The sequence below is a fragment of the Desmodus rotundus genome, chromosome X, assembly GCF_022682495.2.
Source record: "Desmodus rotundus isolate HL8 chromosome X, HLdesRot8A.1, whole genome shotgun sequence".
NCBI lineage: Eukaryota > Metazoa > Chordata > Mammalia > Chiroptera > Phyllostomidae > Desmodus > Desmodus rotundus.
Genome location: NC_071400.1, coordinates 29,577,972 through 29,598,286, shown reverse-complemented (window position 1 = coordinate 29,598,286; position 20,315 = coordinate 29,577,972). Strand labels below are relative to the sequence as shown.

General features: G+C 36.4%; 1 protein-coding gene and 1 pseudogene across 7 annotated transcripts in view; both read right to left on the bottom strand.

The window, feature by feature from the left end:
* Positions 1–20,315, bottom strand: part of CUL4B (cullin 4B) — a 54,378-nt gene that overhangs the window by 7,917 nt on the left and 26,146 nt on the right. For 3 of the 7 annotated variants that reach the window (XM_024566889.4, XM_045200732.3, XM_024566891.3), the window contains 14 exons: positions 11,965–12,068; positions 11,391–11,460; positions 9,240–9,313; positions 8,298–8,460; positions 8,075–8,164; positions 7,689–7,771; positions 7,006–7,073; positions 5,700–5,818; positions 4,698–4,890; positions 3,756–3,860; positions 3,144–3,254; positions 2,608–2,693; positions 1,883–1,945; positions 1,387–1,494 (listed from right to left, as the gene is read on the bottom strand). In XM_024566889.4, the coding sequence (XP_024422657.2) occupies positions 1,387–1,494; positions 1,883–1,945; positions 2,608–2,693; positions 3,144–3,254; positions 3,756–3,860; positions 4,698–4,890; positions 5,700–5,818; positions 7,006–7,073; positions 7,689–7,771; positions 8,075–8,164; positions 8,298–8,460; positions 9,240–9,313; positions 11,391–11,460; positions 11,965–12,068 (1,437 nt within the window). Of the gene's footprint in view, positions 1–1,386; positions 1,495–1,882; positions 1,946–2,601; positions 2,694–3,143; positions 3,255–3,755; positions 3,861–4,697; positions 4,891–5,699; positions 5,819–7,005; positions 7,074–7,688; positions 7,772–8,074; positions 8,165–8,297; positions 8,461–9,239; positions 9,314–11,390; positions 11,461–11,964; positions 12,069–20,315 lie in introns of all 7 variants that reach the window. The other 4 variants (XM_024566890.4, XM_045200734.3, XM_045200735.2 and 1 more) reach the window with 2 other exon arrangements.
* Positions 17,244–18,614, bottom strand: LOC112310641 (keratin, type I cytoskeletal 18 pseudogene; annotated as a pseudogene).

The following is a 20,315-nucleotide window of genomic DNA, read 5'->3' as shown; positions in this document are numbered from 1 at the left end:
ATTCACCACTCTTTAGATTTACCTCATGTATAATAATTTCTGGATGTTTTAAAGACTATCCAGTAGGTCCACTGCTGACTGACGTAAGGCAATGATTCCCCAACTACCAAATGTAATGGCATTTATTAGTCTTCACACTCTTGCTTTCTCTGCAACATTTAATCATCTTCTCTTTTGAAACATTCACCTCTAATGCCTCTTGTGCCTCTGTACCATGTGGGTTCCTTTATCTACCTATTGCTTCTTCACTGGTTTCCTTCATAGGTTCCTTTTCTGACCACCTGCCAAATGTAAGCCCTCCCTAAAGTTCTGTCTCAGCCTTTTTCTTCCTGTTTCTACATTCTCCTTCCTAATGAGGGAGGTCTAGTCCCTGGATGTCCATGATTACCTCATTACCTCCATGGAGGATTCTCGGTATCTATCTCTGTAGCCTTAACCCCTTTTCTAAGCTTCAGTCCTAAGTCAGACATTTCTCCAAGGAGTTAGGATGGATTTACTCAAGCACCCATCACTCAGCAATCCAACTTCCAGGTGACCTATGGGCAAGATTTTTTGAGAGCTGGAAAGAGTGGTGAGTGCAATCTGGGGAACTGAAAGAAGAGTCAGGGAAACTGGCCCTGAACCCAAAAACTTGCCACCTTTAGCTATGCTCTATTAATTAGATATTAATGTAAGACAGGGTCCCTAGTCACCAGGGGATGGACTGGTACGATTTGTGGCCAGTTAGGAATCAGGCAGTACAGCAGGAGGTGAGCGGCGGGTGAGTGAGTGAAGCTTCACCTCCATTCGTTCTGGGTTAAAGTCAAGGAGGAACTTCCTGAGACTGCCACAAAAGCACTGAAAATCCTGCATCCTGCTTCCATTCCCAAATTCCTATCTTTGTGAAGCAGGGTTTTCTGCAGTGACAGCAACCAAAACGAGATTACGGAGTAGATTGGACATAAGCAACACACTTCAGGTGTCACTGTCTCCCAACACCCCCAGATGGGACCATCTAGTTGCAGGAAAACCAACTCAGGGCTCCCCCTGATTCTGCATTATGGTGAGTTGTATAATTATTTCATCATATACTACAATGTGGTAATAATAGAAGTAAAATGCACAATAAATGTAATGTAATGCTCTTGAATCATCCTGAAACCATCCCCCGTCCCATCCATGGAAAAATTGTCTTCCACAAAATGGGTCCCTGGTACCAAAATGGTTGGGGACCACTGATATAAAAGTAATATAAACAAAGCAAAATATTATAAGAATTGGTACTTGGTATCGGTGTGCTTACTGACACAAACTTTTTAAAAAAGTATCCATTTTTTGATGACAAGCAAAATAGAAGTATCATGTATTTCTATGCTTAAAACTTAAGTCCTAAACAGCAACTCTTACCTCTGGTGGTAAATGCACTTCCATAGGCACATATGTTGGCCAATAACCCATTGTCAGGATATTCACAGTTAATTCAATATTCCCAGGTACATTCTGGTTCTGCATATACTACAATTAAGATCAAACACACATACTGAGATCTTAAAACTAAAAGTGCATATATTTCATGTCATGTTAACAACCCATTCCAGAACTTCCCCATTAAAATTCCATGCAAATATTGACCATCTCTAAAAAAAAAAAGACAACTATTAAAGGATTATAAATGAAGCCTATGTTAAATACACTACAAAAGTACATTGGTTAACATTTTGTTACAATGGCACACAAGGATCATGTCACCTCGTTAGAGGCATTATCAACTAAAGTAGTTTCGCACATACAGCTGGGCAGTTATAGACTCTCTCTCCATTGTTTTCCCCATACCACCAGCAGTCCCCACCTTCGGAGACCCCTATGTGGCTTGGAACACCTTGCAGCAACCCCCATTCCTCACCCCACCAGCCAGCCCAAGTCTCCGGTTTTTCACTTGCTCCACTGCCTGTTTGCAGGGGATGACCTGAAGTAGGGAAGGAAGAAAAAGGGGAAAGGGCAAAGCAGATAAACCCTATTCTGTAGCTACTGTAGGACGCATGATCCTACTGACCCTGATCTTTCCCTTGAGTCTTCAACTCTCACTTCCCACTTTAGTGATATAGTTAGTGGTAAAGACATCACTATTAAAACCCTAAGAGAGAAGAATCTAATTTGCTATCACTATGCCTACGCTCTTAAATATTTCAAAACCACTTCTAACAACACCTATGAAACTGTGGCTCTAGCTTTTCATTCCCAATGTCCCCAAAGGCCTTACATAACCACCCTGTCACTTCTCCCTCTCCACTGCCAGCTTTGAACATGAGGATCATCAACAGTGATTATTAGATGCTGGAAAAAGTCTTGTTCTCACTATCCAGCTGCAGCTTTTCTAGTCCTGACTTCAGCTCAATACATTTTATTTCTATTTTTGTGTTATCTTGAGTGTACACTGAGAACACTAAAGTAGGTCACATATATTTCATTGGTGATTTTTTTCTTTACTATGAATATCATTTAAGTTGCTATGAAATATTTACAACAAAAACATGTTTCTATTTATCCTTTTCAGTACAAACCACAGCAAGTAAATAACTAAATATGTTTAAGTTCAAGGAATTTAGGAAGAGTTTAACTCACTTTTACCTGTTTGAACTGAATCATGATGTCTTTAGAAAGTTCCATGTCTTTAAACATTCCTTCAAGTTTGCTGGTGAAAGCAGCTCCACATTCTATTAAAATGTTTATATATTTGTAATATTTCAAAGTTGTTAAAAGCAAAGAATTTAAAATTGAAAATGTGAATATAAAACTCACTTTAGCATGAAATAGGATCTGTAACTATTCATAAAAATAAAAAAAAAATCCCTACCCCAAAGTGTATGCCCCACTAACTGAGAATTAAACTCTTTAATCCTGTAGTGACTCTATCTCCTATTTAGGCATAAAATAAATGGGAAATTTTTATACAAGTAATAAAAACAAGAACAATGTTTTATTTTTTAAAAATTGCAATAGCTCTGTATGTTTCCAACAACAGATTGGAAAACTCATGAGCTTACTCAATTTACATTTTCATCGTATGAATGAACATAGAATAAATGACAAAACAGTAAAAATTATGCTAACATTTCCCCCTAGAAATCAAAGATGAAAATGAACAGAAAGAATGACAAACATACCATGTTTAAGTTTGGACAGCATTGATTTTTCAGCATCTACAGATGCACTCTTCCCAACTAACAGGCGTTTGGCTAAATCTTTCTTATAGAAGGCCTCAAAAACATCCTTGCCTATGTTAAATAATAAAATACAACTCTCATAATATTCCAAGAAAAAGTTCTGACCAAATTGCTTTGAAGTGTTTAATAAATCACACCATTACTCCAACAAGTTATTTAAATTTATACATTTTATCCAAGTTTGTTAAATGCAAGAAACATTAGAGGTAGACATTTGTATTAGACATTTCAAAAGTTCTCTCCTACAAAGAATTAAGACTGCATTAACTTTTCTTTAGAAAAGCTTTAGTCAATTAGTAAGCTTTGGCATCAATACTCTAAATTAAAACAAGTACCAAAAATCAAGGCTCCTAATAATGGAAAAGTCAAAACACAGGGAAATTAAATAACATTCCTTAAGTATGCCAATGAATTAAATGCAAGGAACTTCATAGAACTTTAAATATCCCCAACAGAATTTTACATTAATTCCCAAATAATAGTCCCTCCAGGCTGATTATACTTGCTAGTTTCTCTGTTGAGTGCTTTGTTTTAAAACAAAAATAAACTTACCATAGATAAATCTAAATATGATCATAATTTTATCCAACATTTTTTCAAGTTCTTCATCTGTAGCTTCTTTGTTGCCAGCACGAAGTTTTGAATCTACATATTTAGCTAAAATGGGGGAAAGTTTGTTGTTTAGTGATCATGGGTATCCGTAAGGTACTGTGTATTACAGGAATATGATATACTGAGTTTTTCAATGCTTCAGAGGTATACATGCATTTTTAAAAACAATGTCACAGTTCATAAATACCACAGCCTTCATTCAAACCCAAGTGTTCTGGCTTCAGATCTACTGTACTTTCCACTAGAGTGTCTATTTTACAATGATGGTAAGCAATTTAAACACTATGTCTTTATTAAAACCAATCAGATACATTACAAAGTTGGAGGCAAAATCTGCAAAAATTCTAAGTAAAAGTAGTAGACCAATGAAATTTCATCTTTTTCACAGAGGACCCTAGACCTCCTGAGAGTACCTCCTCTTCTGACATTAAGTGGTACTGGGGTGGGAAAGCCTGAGAAGCACTGTGGTATACCACACCCTTATACCAAAAGGGCCTGGATTACGAGGTTTGCTTTTGTCCTGGACATTTTCCTTTTCTCACTGGCAACTATAGTTTCTGCTATCCTTTCTTGTACCCCTAAACTGTAGGCCTCTAAAAACAGCCCCGCCTCTAAATTGCTGTGGGCTTATAAAACAGATCTCAAGCATATTATAAATAAAAGCAAACAGGGTCCAATGTACTGTGTTATAATGAAAGAACATTATGTCTAACAGGTTGTCTCTGCGCCATTCTTTTGCTTCAAGGACTTACTCCTTACATCCAGGTTCTTAGAAACTACCAGCTAAGCAACATCAAATGAATGGTGTTAATACACTACAACCTGAAGTTTTATGAATAAAAGAACAACATTAAATAACTGGAAAAGAGACTGGAAAAATACCTATAAGTTCAGCAGGTTTGTTTGGTCTCTTGTTAATGAATGTTTCAAATGCTTCTTTCATGGCGTTGATAAATTTTTCATTCTTCAGAAAACAGATATCTATTATATGGTCAACCTTATCTTTAAAATCCAGCAATTCCTGAACCATGGTTTTATCTTTTTCAGGATTAATTACAATGGTGCTGCCAAATGCCTAAACAACAAAAATTACCACTTTTTACTAGAACTGAATTATCCACAGTGAAAACAATCCCAAAATCATATTTTAGGTAGGTATAAATAAAGCTGCTTTTTAAAAAAGATTTTACTTTTCAGAGAGAGGTGAAGGGAGGGAGAAAGAAAGGAAGAGAAACATCAATCGGTTGCTCTAGCAGGCTCACAACCAGGGACATGGCCTGCAACCCAGGCAAGTGCCCTGACTGGGAACTGAACTGGCAACCTTTCAGTTTGCAGGCTAGCACTCAATCCACTGAGCCACACACCAGCCAGGACATAAAGCTGTTTTTGAAGTCAGGAAAAGAAAAAATGAAGTGATAAAACATCCAGACTGACACACCATTCGTTTGTATCATGAAATGAAGGATGACCACTGGGTATGTACAATATCATAATAGGGCATGATTATAAGTCTCCAGGCTCTTTTCCCTACTTTTAAAGAAGTCAGCTTTAAGTTTTTTTTGTTGTTGTTTTTTTTTAAATGACAATCTGGCTTCAGTGTAAGATTTAAGAAAGGAAAGAAAGTTGGGGTCCTTAAAAGCCCTCTTTTCATATTCACTGCTATAACCACTGGAGCTAAGAAATCATGAGAGATATCAAGAAGGTAAATGTGTTACTGCTGATCTGCCACACGGCTATCATTCTCACGCTGACTGCTCTCAAAACTCCTATTACTTAAAAAAAGTATTGGCTCTAACAAATAAGAAATTCTTGCTGATATGCACTCTAGGTGTATAGATTATAAGCCATGGCAGAGGAAAAAATTCACAGGTTAATTGTTAATACCTTAATGTACTCTATCCACTGTTGCAGGAGAACCTGAACTCCACCTCGAACTCTACTGAAGAGCTGATACAGAAGAGATAAATCTTGAATTCGGTTTTCATCAAGAAGGTTATTTAAACCTGAAATTTGCAACATTTTGAAAAACGTAAACAAAAACGTCAGATATTTTATTTTAATACTGTATTATCTTTTAAAATAGATTTTATTTATTTATTTTTAGGGAGAAGGGAAGGGAGGGAGAAAGAGGGACAGAAACATTGATGCAAGAGAGAAACATCAATTGGTTGCCTCTCGTATGTGCCCCAACCAGGGACCAAACCCACTACCCAGGCCTGTGCCCTGACTGGGAATCAAACCAATGACCTTTCACTTTGAAGGACAAAGCCCAACCAACTGATCCACACCAGTCAGGGAAATGTCAGATATTTTAATGAAAATTAAGTTAAATTATTATTGCAATACCGTTCTGAGCTAAGACTAGGCTGTGAACTTTAATATAGAGATTTGCTCTGAATTAAATCAAAATAGACAATCTCCTTTCCAAATGAAACTTTAGCCTAAATAAAAATAAAATTAATTGTGTAATGGCTTACACAGCATTTAGTATGGTAGATCAGATGTATAAACCAATTTATAAAAACTGGTTTACATAAATGCACATTAAAATACTTCATGTGCGCAGTATACATATTATATCTGGCATTAGTGTACAGCTATATTTCAGAGTATTGTATAAGGCCTGTAGTACATCAAAACCACACATTAATAGGCCAAGTTTAAATGACGTTCTAATGTATTTGATTTTCAGAATGAAATAACTGTAACTGCATGAAAGTTCTAAAAAATGTATCTACTTTATACAAAAAAAAAAGATGGTTGGAGAGAAAAGTAAGACTTTTGCCTATCTGTGGCATTGCCAAAGCAAATGCAGGGTATACTCTAAGATAACTTAGCAGTGCTTCGTAGAAGTGCTTGGTTTTATATGCTATGAACAAAAACACTTTAATGCAAAAAGGAATGCCTTTCCTTACTGTATGTTACAAATTAAGTCAAGAATTCTCAAATGCCCACTGTTTTTTTTTTACCAGTATTGGTGGACCCCTTTCATCTCAGTTCCTGTATCTTTAAGTTAAGGAAAGAGGCACCTCTTGAAAGTTTACTGTAATAAATAGGAAAAAAGGGTTGTGTCCATACTCAGAAATGCAGCCACTATATGCTATCAAGCTTTTAAAAGGGCAATCTTTAAATTTGTTTCTGTTTGTTGCTACCATTTTAAAAGTGATCTGATTTATAAATTGCCAATTACCTTTCTGAAGAATTGCTGTTAAGTGTTCACCTAGAAGTTGTTTTTCTACAGTAGCAATTAATGACTTCCTACAAGGAAAAAAAGTTTAGAATTATTGAGTTTTGACTTTGCTAAAAATTTAAAGCCTCTTCTGGGCAAGAAAAATCCAATAGCTCATTTTATGTTCATTTTAATATCCCTATCCTATGTATAAATTTATCAGTGCTCAGGGTTACTCTGCTTTATGCCTAAAAGAAGGAAAAGACTGCATAGTTCAAAACCTGATTTACATTATGAAATAAATATTCCCAAGGTCCTTCCGTGGCTGGGTTTTCCAAGTTTCTCTGCTTTTATTTGAAAAGTACAGAAATTATCTATGCTGTTTACAGGAACTCCTTGCTTGGTAATATTTAAGGAAGCACAGAAACAGTTTGTCCTATGAATACCCACTAAATTTTAATCAGCCTAAAGATTTCAAAGATAACATCTGCTTTAATACTAAGCATACACACACAACCAATAATCATATCCTTAATCAAATCTAATTAACTAGGAAGATAACAACTTGAAGTTTGGATTATGAAAACAACTGTTAAAAATATCACAGCTGAAATTAGTTACTAACATGTTTGGGGATGCCTAAAGTGCCTTAAGCGAGTCAACAACACAGGTTAAGGCTATTAGGCAGAGCATGTCATACTTACTGGGTGGTCTGATCTAAGTAAGTAATAAGTCTGTCTGCTTCTTCTTCTAGACGTTTGTTAACATGATGAAGATATTCAGGAACCTACAAAGATAGTTTTTTTTTATATTATTGTTTTCCTCCCCATAAATCATTCAGAAAATGTCAAGTCCAAAAGATCCTGGGAGCAACCCTGTCAAATGTGACAGGGTTGACTCATATGTAAAATTATAGGTAGAGTTTATGATCCAGAATTTTGGCCTTTAAGAAGAGAGAAAAGAAAGGAGCACCTAAGTGACATAAAAGCATCACAATGTTGGGAAGATAAATGAAAAGGGCAGCTTATGTTCTATAAGTACGATCTAAGTGTGAGGCACAGTGGATTTATTAATCATGATTTTTTAATACCTCTCTTTCCTGCATTAATTTTTGGCCTTCGGCTGCATAAAGTCGGTTAGTTTCTTCCAAAAATCGTTGTTCAAAAGAATCCTGATAAATCTGGGAGGGGAAAACAAGATAAAGGAGTTCATTTATTCAATGTCCTCTATGTGAACAGCACTATGGATTTGGTTTTTACACATCAAACTAGGGATAGCCATCAGCTCTGTAGGAAGTGAAGTAGTTAACTTACTTGCAAATCAGAAAGCATGCTTAACAGGCTTCGGAGTAAACTTCTATCAATTGCTTCACCATTCCTCTCCCTCTCAATCAACAGAAGAATGCCATCAATGGTCTTATTCTGCACTTTCTGATCACTTATAATGTGGGCCCTAAATAACTCCAGTCCCATGTCCCTAAAATAAAAAAATATATATATACATCTAAATTAACAATGATACCTACCACTTCTGGAGAGCTGTACTTAACTCCTCATCGCATGTTAATTAGGGCTTCAGGCTTTGAAGCAGCAATTGTAAATGGATAAAATCCACACATTTAATTTTAAATAACATTATTAAACTAAAATATACAAGAGACTCGTTTTGTCTCTAATGAGAACTAAAGCTAAACTCCTGTCTTTTTTCCATAACTAAGTTTTGTGATCTCCTTTGATAAATTTCTTCCTTGGTCAAATTAAGAGACAAAATTAGTTCAAAATTATAATGAAGGCTTAATTGGTTATTTGTCATCTGGCTTGAGGACTCAAAACTCAGGAAACTCTGAAAAGCACTGTAGACAGATGCTAGGTACATGACTGGGGGAAGAGCTCGTTATACAATGCTATTCGATTTTCATTTATACATGGAATTTTCATAATAATAATGTTAAAAGATAATGAGAGAACACTTGATCGGCAACAAATAATACACACTCATAAATAGTTCAGAGCAACCTTTAATTCCCTTAAAAAAAAAAAAAAAAACTTCTTCAGAAAGTATCACAGGCTCAGGGAATGTTAGCATAGGTAAAACATAATTAAGAAGGTAAAATTGGTAAAAATACAAGTTCAGAAGCCAAATGTGAGTTTTTAGGAGAATATTCACAATATCACTTACTCTCTTCAATTAGTGTAATTAAGATTCAACTACGATTTGTAACAAGTCTTTTCATATTTTTTTTCTAGCATCCTTACCAAATGGAGGGTAGCATTGAATTCTGAAGAACGTAAGTTCTATCCAGAAACAAAAAAATGCTCCTGATCATGATCTGTCAATGTAAAAAAAAAGAAATAAAGCAATTTTTATATTTTGTGAAGCTGAAATATTTGTTCTCAATAAAATAAGAGTGAAATTGCAGGACTTGCTCGACTATATCCTAGATACTGAGGATCAAACATACGGATAAACAGATCTACCTGAGAATATGCCCACACCATTTTTATTAAACTACTCTATATTTTTATACAGTATATTTACTCTATAAACTACTCTAATCCTTGTTGTAGTTTCCAGAAAAGGGAAACTTTTTTTTTTTAGGTTTTTTAAGTAACACTTATTTCTTAAAAGTTAACAAGTGCATATAATAGGAAACTGAAAAACACAAGAAGCAAAGAACAAAGTCATCCATGACCACAAGCAGTTTTCAGTTTGACATGTCCTAAGTCCCCCGTGTATCTACACAACTAAGCTTCCGTTTTTGTGTAATTAAGATCATAAAGTTATGAATCATGCTTTTTCACACATCATGAATATTTACCATTTTAAAGTCTCAAAACTATGAGTATTCTGATAACCAAGAATACACTACACCAACTCAGTGTGGAAGAAAAAAAAATGTAATCCTGCCTTTCATGGCGAAAAAAATTGCATAAAGGACAAAAACAGCAACAGACCCCTAGATAAAGATATTGGCAAAGTTATAATTAAAATACTGCATTCCCTTAATGCTCAATTAAAAATGAGACACAAAGTAACAGAGTACATAAAATACAATGCTTCTAAGAGAATTCATTATGATCTGTACTTAAAATATTAGCAAGGAGGCAAGTTTCAACTGAAATACTGTACAGTGTATTCCTACAGTACCTAGAGATGCACACACAACGGTTATCATCACATCGCAGCTATGAACACATCCACATCCAGCCCTCCTTCAGCCGTCCTCCTGCCCCTCTGCTACCAGACCAATGGACAAGTCCTTTCGTCCATTTCTGAGATGGTTTAACAATTCTGTGTCCAAGATACCTCTTCTCTATCAATTGTAATGAAAAGCTATTTACAAACTGGTTAATTCACTAGCTCTACTTTTTATCATATACTGTCACCTTAGGATATCTAAAAAGCTCAAAGATGTTGCAAAATAATGAACCTTGTCCACAATAAACACAGGTAGTTCACAAAAATGCATATATAAACCTAAGGTTATAACCTAACACTCTCTTCTAGATACAGAGACACTAGCAAAGAGCCCTTCCCTTCACCCTTCCTCTTTTCCCCTCCACCATTTCAATGACTAAATACAGGACAGACCTCCCTAAAAACTAACAAAAGGGCATTTATAAAGGGACTACTTTACTACCTCTACTTTTAATATATTTCGGGCATTAAGACTTGTTTATCCTTGAATACATAGCAATATTAACTAAAATGCATATATGTAACAATGGTTAGACAATCTGAATTTGTCTTGACTCAGGGGCACAGAACCTGTCTCTCTGTACTTTCTTCCCTCCCCCGCGAATAGTCAGCATACTCTCCAAGACACAGAAAAGGGAAACTTAAAATGGCTCTATGACTTCTTTGCAACTTGAGAAGTGACTGAAAATAAAAAAAAAAGGAATCAAGGGGACATGCATATAATGCTTCCGCAGCAACAGTGTTCAGGGTAAAGCTGCCTTAAATTGTACTCGTGGGGTTTGGGGAGGGGGGATGGGTTTTAAGATTCTTAATTTGCAGAACATAATGTATGAAATAATACCAGATTAGGGAGAAAGTGAACAGTGATGTGAATAAGCTAAAATACAAGGCCATTAGGCATATTCACAGGTAATCTACTTTTGCATAGGGTATCCATCAAGACTGACAGCAAGTCATGTTTTTAATGAGATTAATACTTTTTGGTTAAATGTGACAAAAATAAAAATAATCCTGAGGTGCAACTCATTCTAAAATGCTTGCTTACTTGTAACTTGCAATTTTAAAACAAAAGACTAAATCAAAATTAGTTTCCAATTCAGAAGAAGAGCAGATGTTGAGGCAGGCCCCTATTGCAAAGCCTTTAAAACTAACATTCCTGTATTCAAAGAAATTTATTTAGCTACAATATTTAACTTTTTCCAGCTTACCATTTGTCTACAGTGGTTCTGCCAGCATCTATCGATCTTCTTTAGAAAAAGAACACTATCCAATGAATCCATGGGATGTATGTCAAGGATATTTAAAAGGGCTTAGTACAAGTAATACAGATATGCAATGTAAGAGCACCTTTGTCTTAAATACGGAATACCCTACACCTAATAAATGAAACTAAATAGCACTTAATTATAGGACAAATGCCATTTCTTAAATTATAAAGAAATTAGATCTCACGAAAAATACCTTTAAACAACAAGTCTTACACATAATTGTGTCTTCAGTTTATGATTTCCTTAGAAGATTATCTTTCCTCAAATGGAAATTTGTCAGGGCAAAAAGGGTAAAGATGTAAGGACAGTTTATTTACACTAATACCACAAAATAGATTTAGGCCCCAATTAAAGCTGAAAAATCAAAAGTTTGTTTCTTCTTTCTCTAGAAGCAAAATAAACAAAAATAACAAATCTAAAAACACAAGTATTCCATTTCAAGCTGGATTAAATAGTGAGAGATAGGATGAGACATAAACATAAAATACAAGATGTTTTGTTTTTAAAAGGATATTCTCTGAACTGATGAATTTGTGCTTTGATGTGATCTTCACAAATCTGTCTCAGCTGTTTGTACAAGTTTGCAGAAATCTTGTAAGAACAGAGATTTTCTACAGCCTGTAAGATTAAACACATACTTGATTAAGGAAAGGATGGGGGGAAGATTCTCAATTATTTACATAAAGTTCTTATTATTTTGATATTTCTCCATGTAAGCTTATTAGAAAGGATTGTGCATCCATTAAAAAAAAAAACAAAGTAAAACAACAATATCAATGTGGTGGTGAATTTTTCATAACTAATGTATTGTACCTAAAAACACAAATTAATATATTGATTATGGCTGTAAAGCTTTAAAAGATGGGGAATCAAGCCATGTTCCCCCCATGAAGACATTCGAATTATAACAACTGCTACATATAAATGCTGTCGTGTTCTTTAAAACATCCATTGTTTTCATAACCATTTTGAGTTTAAAAAATAATTTCACCAATTATTTATTAGAAGGGTTGGGGCAGTCTGACCATCATTTAATAAAAATTTATTTATACTTTGGTTTGCCTGAATAGAACAATGTAGAACTTACTGCTAGCAGTATTATGATAAGTACACTAAAATTTTTCTCTAAATTTCAGTTTCAAAGTATTTCAATAAATATAGGTTTTAAAATTTGAGCAACTGGGCCCTGACTGGTGTGGCTCAGTGGATTGAGCACCAGCCTGCAAACTAAAGGGTCGCTGGTTTGATTCCCAGTCAGGGCACATGCCTGGGTTGCGGGCCAGGTCCCCGGTGGAGGGGCACATGAAAGGCAACCACACATTGATATTTCTCTCCCTGTCTTTCCCTCTCCCTTCCCTTCTCTCTAAAAAATAAGTAAATAAAATCTTCAAAAAAATAAATTTTGAGCAACTGAAGAAACATTAATTACAAAATAAATGGCTATATTTTTACTTCATTCTAGTAATTAAATTGGTCTTCTTTTATACTCAGATCCTAAAAGGACAAGGTTCAGATTTCAGTGAGTTTCTTGTTATGTATATCAAAAGACTTTCAAGTTTAAAACAATAGCCATGGTAAAACTCTTTGGATGAGCTCTAATATAATCTACAATTCCAATAATAACTTAAGTATAACACCAGGATTCCTTTCTTACCACAACAGAAGACAAAAATTCCATTAAAATTGACTCTCAGGGAGCATCCAAGTTCTGTTGGTTGGAGTGGAATTTTATTAATATGTAGTTGCAAGTCATATTGCCAGCATGCAGGTCCAATAAATGAATTAGCAAACGAAAAGAAAGCTTAAAGAAAACCACTTATGCCATTGGGAAAGGAGTCACTACACATCACCAGGAAATACCAGATCCAGCAGCTAAGGAGGAATAAGGAGACTGAGTGTCCACTGGCTACTTTCCATGGGGCCTTGGGTTAGGCCACAAATGCCTAAAGGATGTCTTATTTATTCATATTCTTTTATGTTCATATTGGTCCTCTGTGGACTCTCCCCTTCCTCCTATAGTAGTCTTCTCATTGTATCTAGATATTCCTTTTGAACGACACATTTTCTCAGCATTTCTCATTTCCCTGCATAGATTCAGCTGTCTTCCTACTTCATCTTCTCCACATTTCCCATTTCCAGTACTTTCTCCATTCCCTTGTGATGTGTTCCTCTTTTTCCCACATAATAGTTCAACACAAATATCTATTTATCTTCCCACACAAGATACCATATTCCCTTACCACTCATTTAGGTGCTACTTCTCCCAATAAAACTTTCCTTAATTGTCCCAGCAACAAGTGACTCACCTGGCCCTATCACCAATCACACCATACTGACCTGTCACTAAGTCAATACTATATGCCTTTATGTATATATATCCTGTCTCCCAATTCTCCTTAGTGACAGAAGGAGACCATGTGCTCAGATCTCTTTATGTTCTTTAATACTTTTTGGGCTTTGAACCAGGTGAATATAGTAAATACTAACAAAAAAACAAAACAAAACAAAACAAAAACCCTAACATACATATAAGTAGCAACATGTCCTGCACATAGAAGAGGCTTTTATAGTGTAAAGGAGAAAACCAGACAGACAATATACAACTACAATACACTGTGCTAAGTGCTGTGATGAGGATAAGCATAGATGTGAGGCCCCTAATCCAGTTTTTAGGGCAGGGGCAAGTCAGAAAAGGCTTCCTGAGCAGAGGTAAAGAAGTGAAGTCCCAAAGACCCAGAAGGAAATGGATAGAGCGAGAAACAGAGAAGTAAGCTGGGTTTTATATGCATACAGCCTCAACTGTATTTAGCTGGAAGATGACTTAAGATGTCAGAGGAAAAAAAAAGCAGGAAAATCTAAAGTGAAATTTGAAAGTCAATTTGGAAAAGAACACTTTGTTTCTCTAATTTAGCCTTGAATGTTTAACATATAGACAAGAGCTAGTAAATTCCCTTCCTCAACAACCTTCCATCAAGCTCTTCAAGTACCATATGAAGAAATTCCATAGTAGGTATAAAAAATACAAAGAACTGAATATTGTAGTATGGTGCATGGCTTACTATCATTTATGTAAAAAAAATGAATAAACACACACACAGTTGTTTTTACATACATAAAGTATCTCTGGAAAGATACCTTCTATCTAGTAATGTCTGTGGAGAGGTAAACTAGGTGGGAATTGGAGGACGGGATAGAAGTGGAACTTTTCACTACACATTCTATAACACTTTTTGGGCTTTGAACTAGGTAAATATATTAAGTACTCAAAATGCTTAAATACTTACCTTGCCCAATAAAACCATTTTAATTTCCCCTCACACACCACATTTTTTATTTTAGCATAATATTCAAGGCCTAATCTTACCATTTTAGTATCATGTCTGTTTATAATCTTCTATATACCCTGTGACCTAAACACTCTCCTCACTTTTAAGCAAGGTTTGTTTGGGGCAGTCATGTGTGCCTGAAACACTGGCTTCTAAAAATTTTTGAGGAGCCACAATAAAAAATACATTTTGTGTCATAAGCCATTGTACCTAAAATAAATGTATGTAATTGAAAAAAATCTTCATGAAACTACACTTAATCATTTCTATGTGTGAGGTACTCTGATATTTTCTATTCTATTTCTTCAAAAACTGCTAGTCACAAACTACTAATTAATTTCATGAACCTACTAAATATAAGCACTTTAGGGACAAGAACTAAGTGATCTCTATATGCCCATGGCTTCTGTCCAGCTTTGCATACAATAAGCAGTCACTGATTCAACAAGGATTGAGTGTTTACTAAGTACTTACTCTGTATCCTGTTGGATGCTGGGATATTAACATGAATAAGCAAGGTAAATCACTACTTAAGGAGTTTGAGATGAGTTCTATTTTACTTCAAGATCTTTGAGACTTCTGGCCAAGATGGAGGCATAGGTAGGTAGATACACGTTGCCTCCTTGCACAACCAAAAGAAGGACAGCAACAAATTTAAAAACAAAAAACAATCAGAACTGCCAGAAAATTGAACTGTATGGAAGTCTGACAACCAAGGAGTTAAAGAAGAAACATTCATCCAGACTGGTGCGCCAAGACAAATAAATATGACCCAAATGAAAGAAGAGATCAAAACTCCAGAAAAAGAACTAAGTGATGAAGAGACAACCAACCTATCAGATGCAGAATTCAAAACACTGGTAATCAGGAAGCTCACAGAAATGGTTGAGTATAGTCACAAAATAGAGGAAAAAGTGAAGGCTATGAAAAGTGAAATAAAGAAAAATATACAGGGAACCAACAGTGAAAGGAAGGAAACTGAGACTCAAATCAATGATTTGGAGCAGAAGGAAGAAGTAAACACTCAACCAGAATAGAATGAAGAAACAAGAATTCAAAAAATGAGGAGAGGCTTCAGAACCTCTGGAAGAACTTTAAGTGCTCCAAAATCTGAATCATAGGGATGCCAGAAGAAGAGGAAGAGCAAGAAACTGAAAACTTACTTGAAAAAATAATGAAGGTAAACTTCTCCAATCTGGCAAAGGAAATAGACTTCCAGAAAGTCCAGGAAGCTCAGAGAGTCCCAAAGAAGTTGGACCCACGGAAGCACACACCAAGGCACATCATAATTACATTACCCAAGATTAAAGATTAGGAGAGAATTTTAAAGCAGCAAGAGAAAAGGAGACAGTTACCTACAAAGGAGTGCCCGTAAGACTACCAGCTGATTTCTCCAAAGAAACCTTGCTGGCAAGAAGTATTCAAAGTGATGAAAAGCAAGGACCTACATCCAAGATGACTCTATCCAGCAAAGCTATCATTTAGAATGGAAGGGAAGATAAAGTGCTTCCCAGATAAGGTCAAGTTAAAGTAGTTTATCATCACCAAGCCCTTATTATATGAAATGTTAAAGGCACTTATCTAAGAAAAACAAGATCAAAATTATGAAGAGTAAAAGAACAAACTCACAACTATCAACAACTGAATGTAAAACAAAAACAAAATAAGCAAGCAACTAGAACAAGAACAGGATCACAGAAATGTAGATCACATGGAGGGTTATCAGTGGGGAGGGCAAGGGAGAAGAATGGGGGAAAAGGTACAGGGAATAAGAAGCATAATTGGTAGATATGAAATAGACAGGGGGAGGTTCAGAATAGTATAGGAAATGGAAAAGCCAAAGAACTTATATGTAGGACCCATGGACATGAACTAAGGGGCCAGGGGATGCTGGTGTGGGGGGGCAGGGTGGAGGGGAATAAAGGGTCTGAGAGAATAGGACAACTATAATAGCATAATCAATAAAATATACTTTACAAAAAAACCTTTGAAACGCACTTTTAGAAATTTACTAATTATTTTACATTTCACTGAAACTATGGAAATCCCTGGAAGTTTGATCTAGTATAATTATTACAAAAGTAACCTCAGTTCACCAGCAACTATTTATATTAAACAGATTACAGAGCTATACAAGTCCCTTAAAAAATTATCTTTTCACTTAAGCTCACAATGATTACTGGTAAAAGTGCTATCTTAAGTCCTTTTTGAAGGTAATCAGGTATAAAATAAGAACACTGTAGCAAGGTTTTGACTTTTATTCCTCCAAATTCTAGACCCTCCCCTCCAAAATCCACACATGTCACATCAAAAATGTGTTTGCTTGGAAAAGAAAATACTGAGTTGGCCAAAAAGTTAATTTGGTTTTAAAGTAAAAATAAAAGGTACATTTTTCTTTTTTTCAATGAACTCTGAACTTTGTATTGGCTTCCTGCCCTGCCAAGGGATGCCCCCACTTCTGCTGCCTTTAATGCCTCGAAACTTTGGTGTTGTTGACCTCAGACACCATTTTGCCATTCACAGTCTTGTGGGTTGTGGTCTTTTGGATGGTTTGTAAGGAGGGGCTCTTGTCTAAGGCATCGACAAGATTGAAGTCCTCCCCTTCTTCTAGTAGGCTGTGGTAGGTGGCAATCTCAGTCTCCAGCTTGACCTTGATGTTCAGCAGGGCCTCATACTCCTGGGCCTGGTGCTGCCCCTCTGCCCGGGTCTGGGCCAGTTCTGACTCCTGGTGCAGCAGGATCCCATTGAGTTGTTCCATCTGCATGGCACAGCGCATCTCCACCTCCCTCAAGCTGTTCTCCAAACTGACCTTCAGATTCCTCATTGAGTCCAGGTAAATCTCCAAAAGTGGACCACACATCTCAGCTCCATGAGTGTCATCTCAGCAGCGCCTATCTCAGTGGTCTGCGAAGTGACCACTGTGGTGCTCTCTTCGATCTGGTGGGACCAGTACTTGTCTAGCTCCTCGCAGTTCTTCTGAGCCAACTCATCATACTGGGCCTGAATGTCTGCCATGATTTTGCTGAGGTCCTGAGATTTGGGGGCATCCAACTCCACAGTCAACCGAGAGTTGGCAATCTGGTTTTGTGGACCATATACTTCCTCCTCGTGATTCTTCTTCATGAAAAGCAGCTCCTCCTTGAGAGCCTTGATCTCTGCCTCCAGCTGCAGCCGAGTGATACTGGTGTCACCTTTCAAAGCCCATTGATGTCATTCTCCAGACTGGCCCATGGCCAACACCGTCTCATACTTGACTCTGAAGTCATCAGCAGCAAGACAGGCATTGTCAATCAGCAGAATGATGCGGGCATTGTCTATGGAATTTACAAAGACCTGAGCCATCAGGACCACGATGATCTTGAAATAATGCCCCAGGTCTCTGACCTGGGGTCCCTTCTTCTCTAGGTATTTCAAGATTTTACTCTCCAGTCTCTGATTATCAGCCTCCATGCTTCTCACTCTCTCTAGGTAGGAGGCCAGGCAGTCATTTAGGCATTGCATGGTCTCCTTCTCACTCTGGATGCCCCCTATGCCCATCAGATCCCTGGCCATCCCTGCAGCCAGGCCCCTGGATCCCCAGCTGCCCTGCACACTGGTGGAGTGGGACACTGAGATCTGGGAGCCCGAGCCCCTGGCACCTGCATAAATGCTGGATGCATTGCTGGCCGGTCGGACCCAGTGGCTGGGCAACTGTACCGAGCCCAGGGTCTGGTAGATTGTGGAGAAGCTGGAGCGTGTGCTGAAGCTCATGTTGTTCAGAGAGGAAGGCAAGAAGCCGAGACTCATGTTGAAACTGCAGTCAAAAGGTACATTTTTCATTTTCATCAATAACTTTATTGTACAACACAGTCACCATTTTGTTCTACTACCTTCTGCCATCTTTCAGGTAACTTCATAATTCCATCTTCCCAAAATTTTTTTATCTTTTTGAGCAAAGAACTGTTCCAGGTGCCTTTTGAAGTTCTCCAGGGAACTGAAATTTTTTCCATTGAGAGAACTTTGTAAAGACTGAAATAAATGGAAATCTGAAGGTGCAATGCCTGGGGAATACAGCAGATGAATCAGAACTTCCCAGCCACCTCTAACAGTTTTTGCCTGGTCATCAAAGAATCATGAGGTCTTGCATTATCCTGATGAAAGATTATGCGTTTTATGTCGACTAATTCCGGATACTTTTCATGGAGTGGTGCTTTTAGCTGGTCTAATTGCGAGCAGTACTTGTTGGAATTCATTTGGTTTTCTGGAAGGAGCTCATAATAGAGGACTCCATGCCAATTCCACCACATACACAACATCACCTTCTTTAAGACTTGCCTTTGGTGTGGTTGATTGTGGTTCATTTCACTTGCCCCACCATCTATTCCATCCCACATTATTGTAAAGTATCCACTTTTCATCACCTGCCACAATTTGTTTTAAAAATGGAATGTTTTCCTTACATTTAAGTAGAGAATTACATGCAGAAATACTGTCAAGAAGTTTGTTTTTTTTTTCCACTTAACTTACGTGGAACCCAAACATCAAAGCAACTAACATAACTAAGCTGGTGTAAATGTTTTTCAATGCCTGATTTGGATATTTTGAGTATATTTGCCATCTCCCACATGGTATAACATTGATTGTTCTCAATTAATGTCTTCATTTGATCACTATCAACTTCAATTGGTCTACCCAACCATGGAGCATCGTCCAGCAAGAAAGCTCTAGCACACAACTTTGCAAAACACTTTTGACACATTCGGTCAGTCACAGCACCTGCTACATACACTGCACAAATCTTTTTTGTGTTTCAGTTGTGTTTTTACCTTTCTTGAAATAATAAAGCATAATATGCCAAAAATGTTGCATATTTTCTTCCATCTTCAATATTAAAATGGCTACACAAAAATTCATTAATTTCAGTTGTTTTTTTAAATGCACACTGATATGACAGCTATCACAATACAATCTAACAAAATTGTTTTGAATGAAGTCAAAGACAAGTTAAGCACTACTAGAATCATCTTATGGAATAAATGGTTTTGGTCAACCCCATATAAACATGTAGCAAATGAAATACAAAACTATAAAAGGTGAAAACTGAGGCTTTGGGGAATATAGGATTTAAGAAACTGCAAAGGCAAAGAAGATTATATTTCGGACAAAGGAAGGAGTAGAAATGAGGTTGAGAAGACTAGAATAAAAAATAAATAAGAAAAATATTAAATTCCCACCAAGATGATCAACTCTGGCCACTGGTCTAATTGGTTGCATCTTATTTTTCAAACCATATGTGTAAAGAAACAAAATACATTATGAAATTTTTCAAATACTGATACAGCAATAAAATCTAAATTAACTCTTTTACATCTAGTAAAAATGGCTAACATAAGGTAATCAAAATATATCAAAAACTTAAGAATTTGCAGAAAGGCAGACAATGAAACCTAAATTATTTTACAGTACTTTTTACATGTAGTAAAAAGGGCTTAATTAAAATTAACTATCAAGGCCTAAGAATTTGTAGCTGTACATTTTTTTAAGTGGAAGGGAAATTACT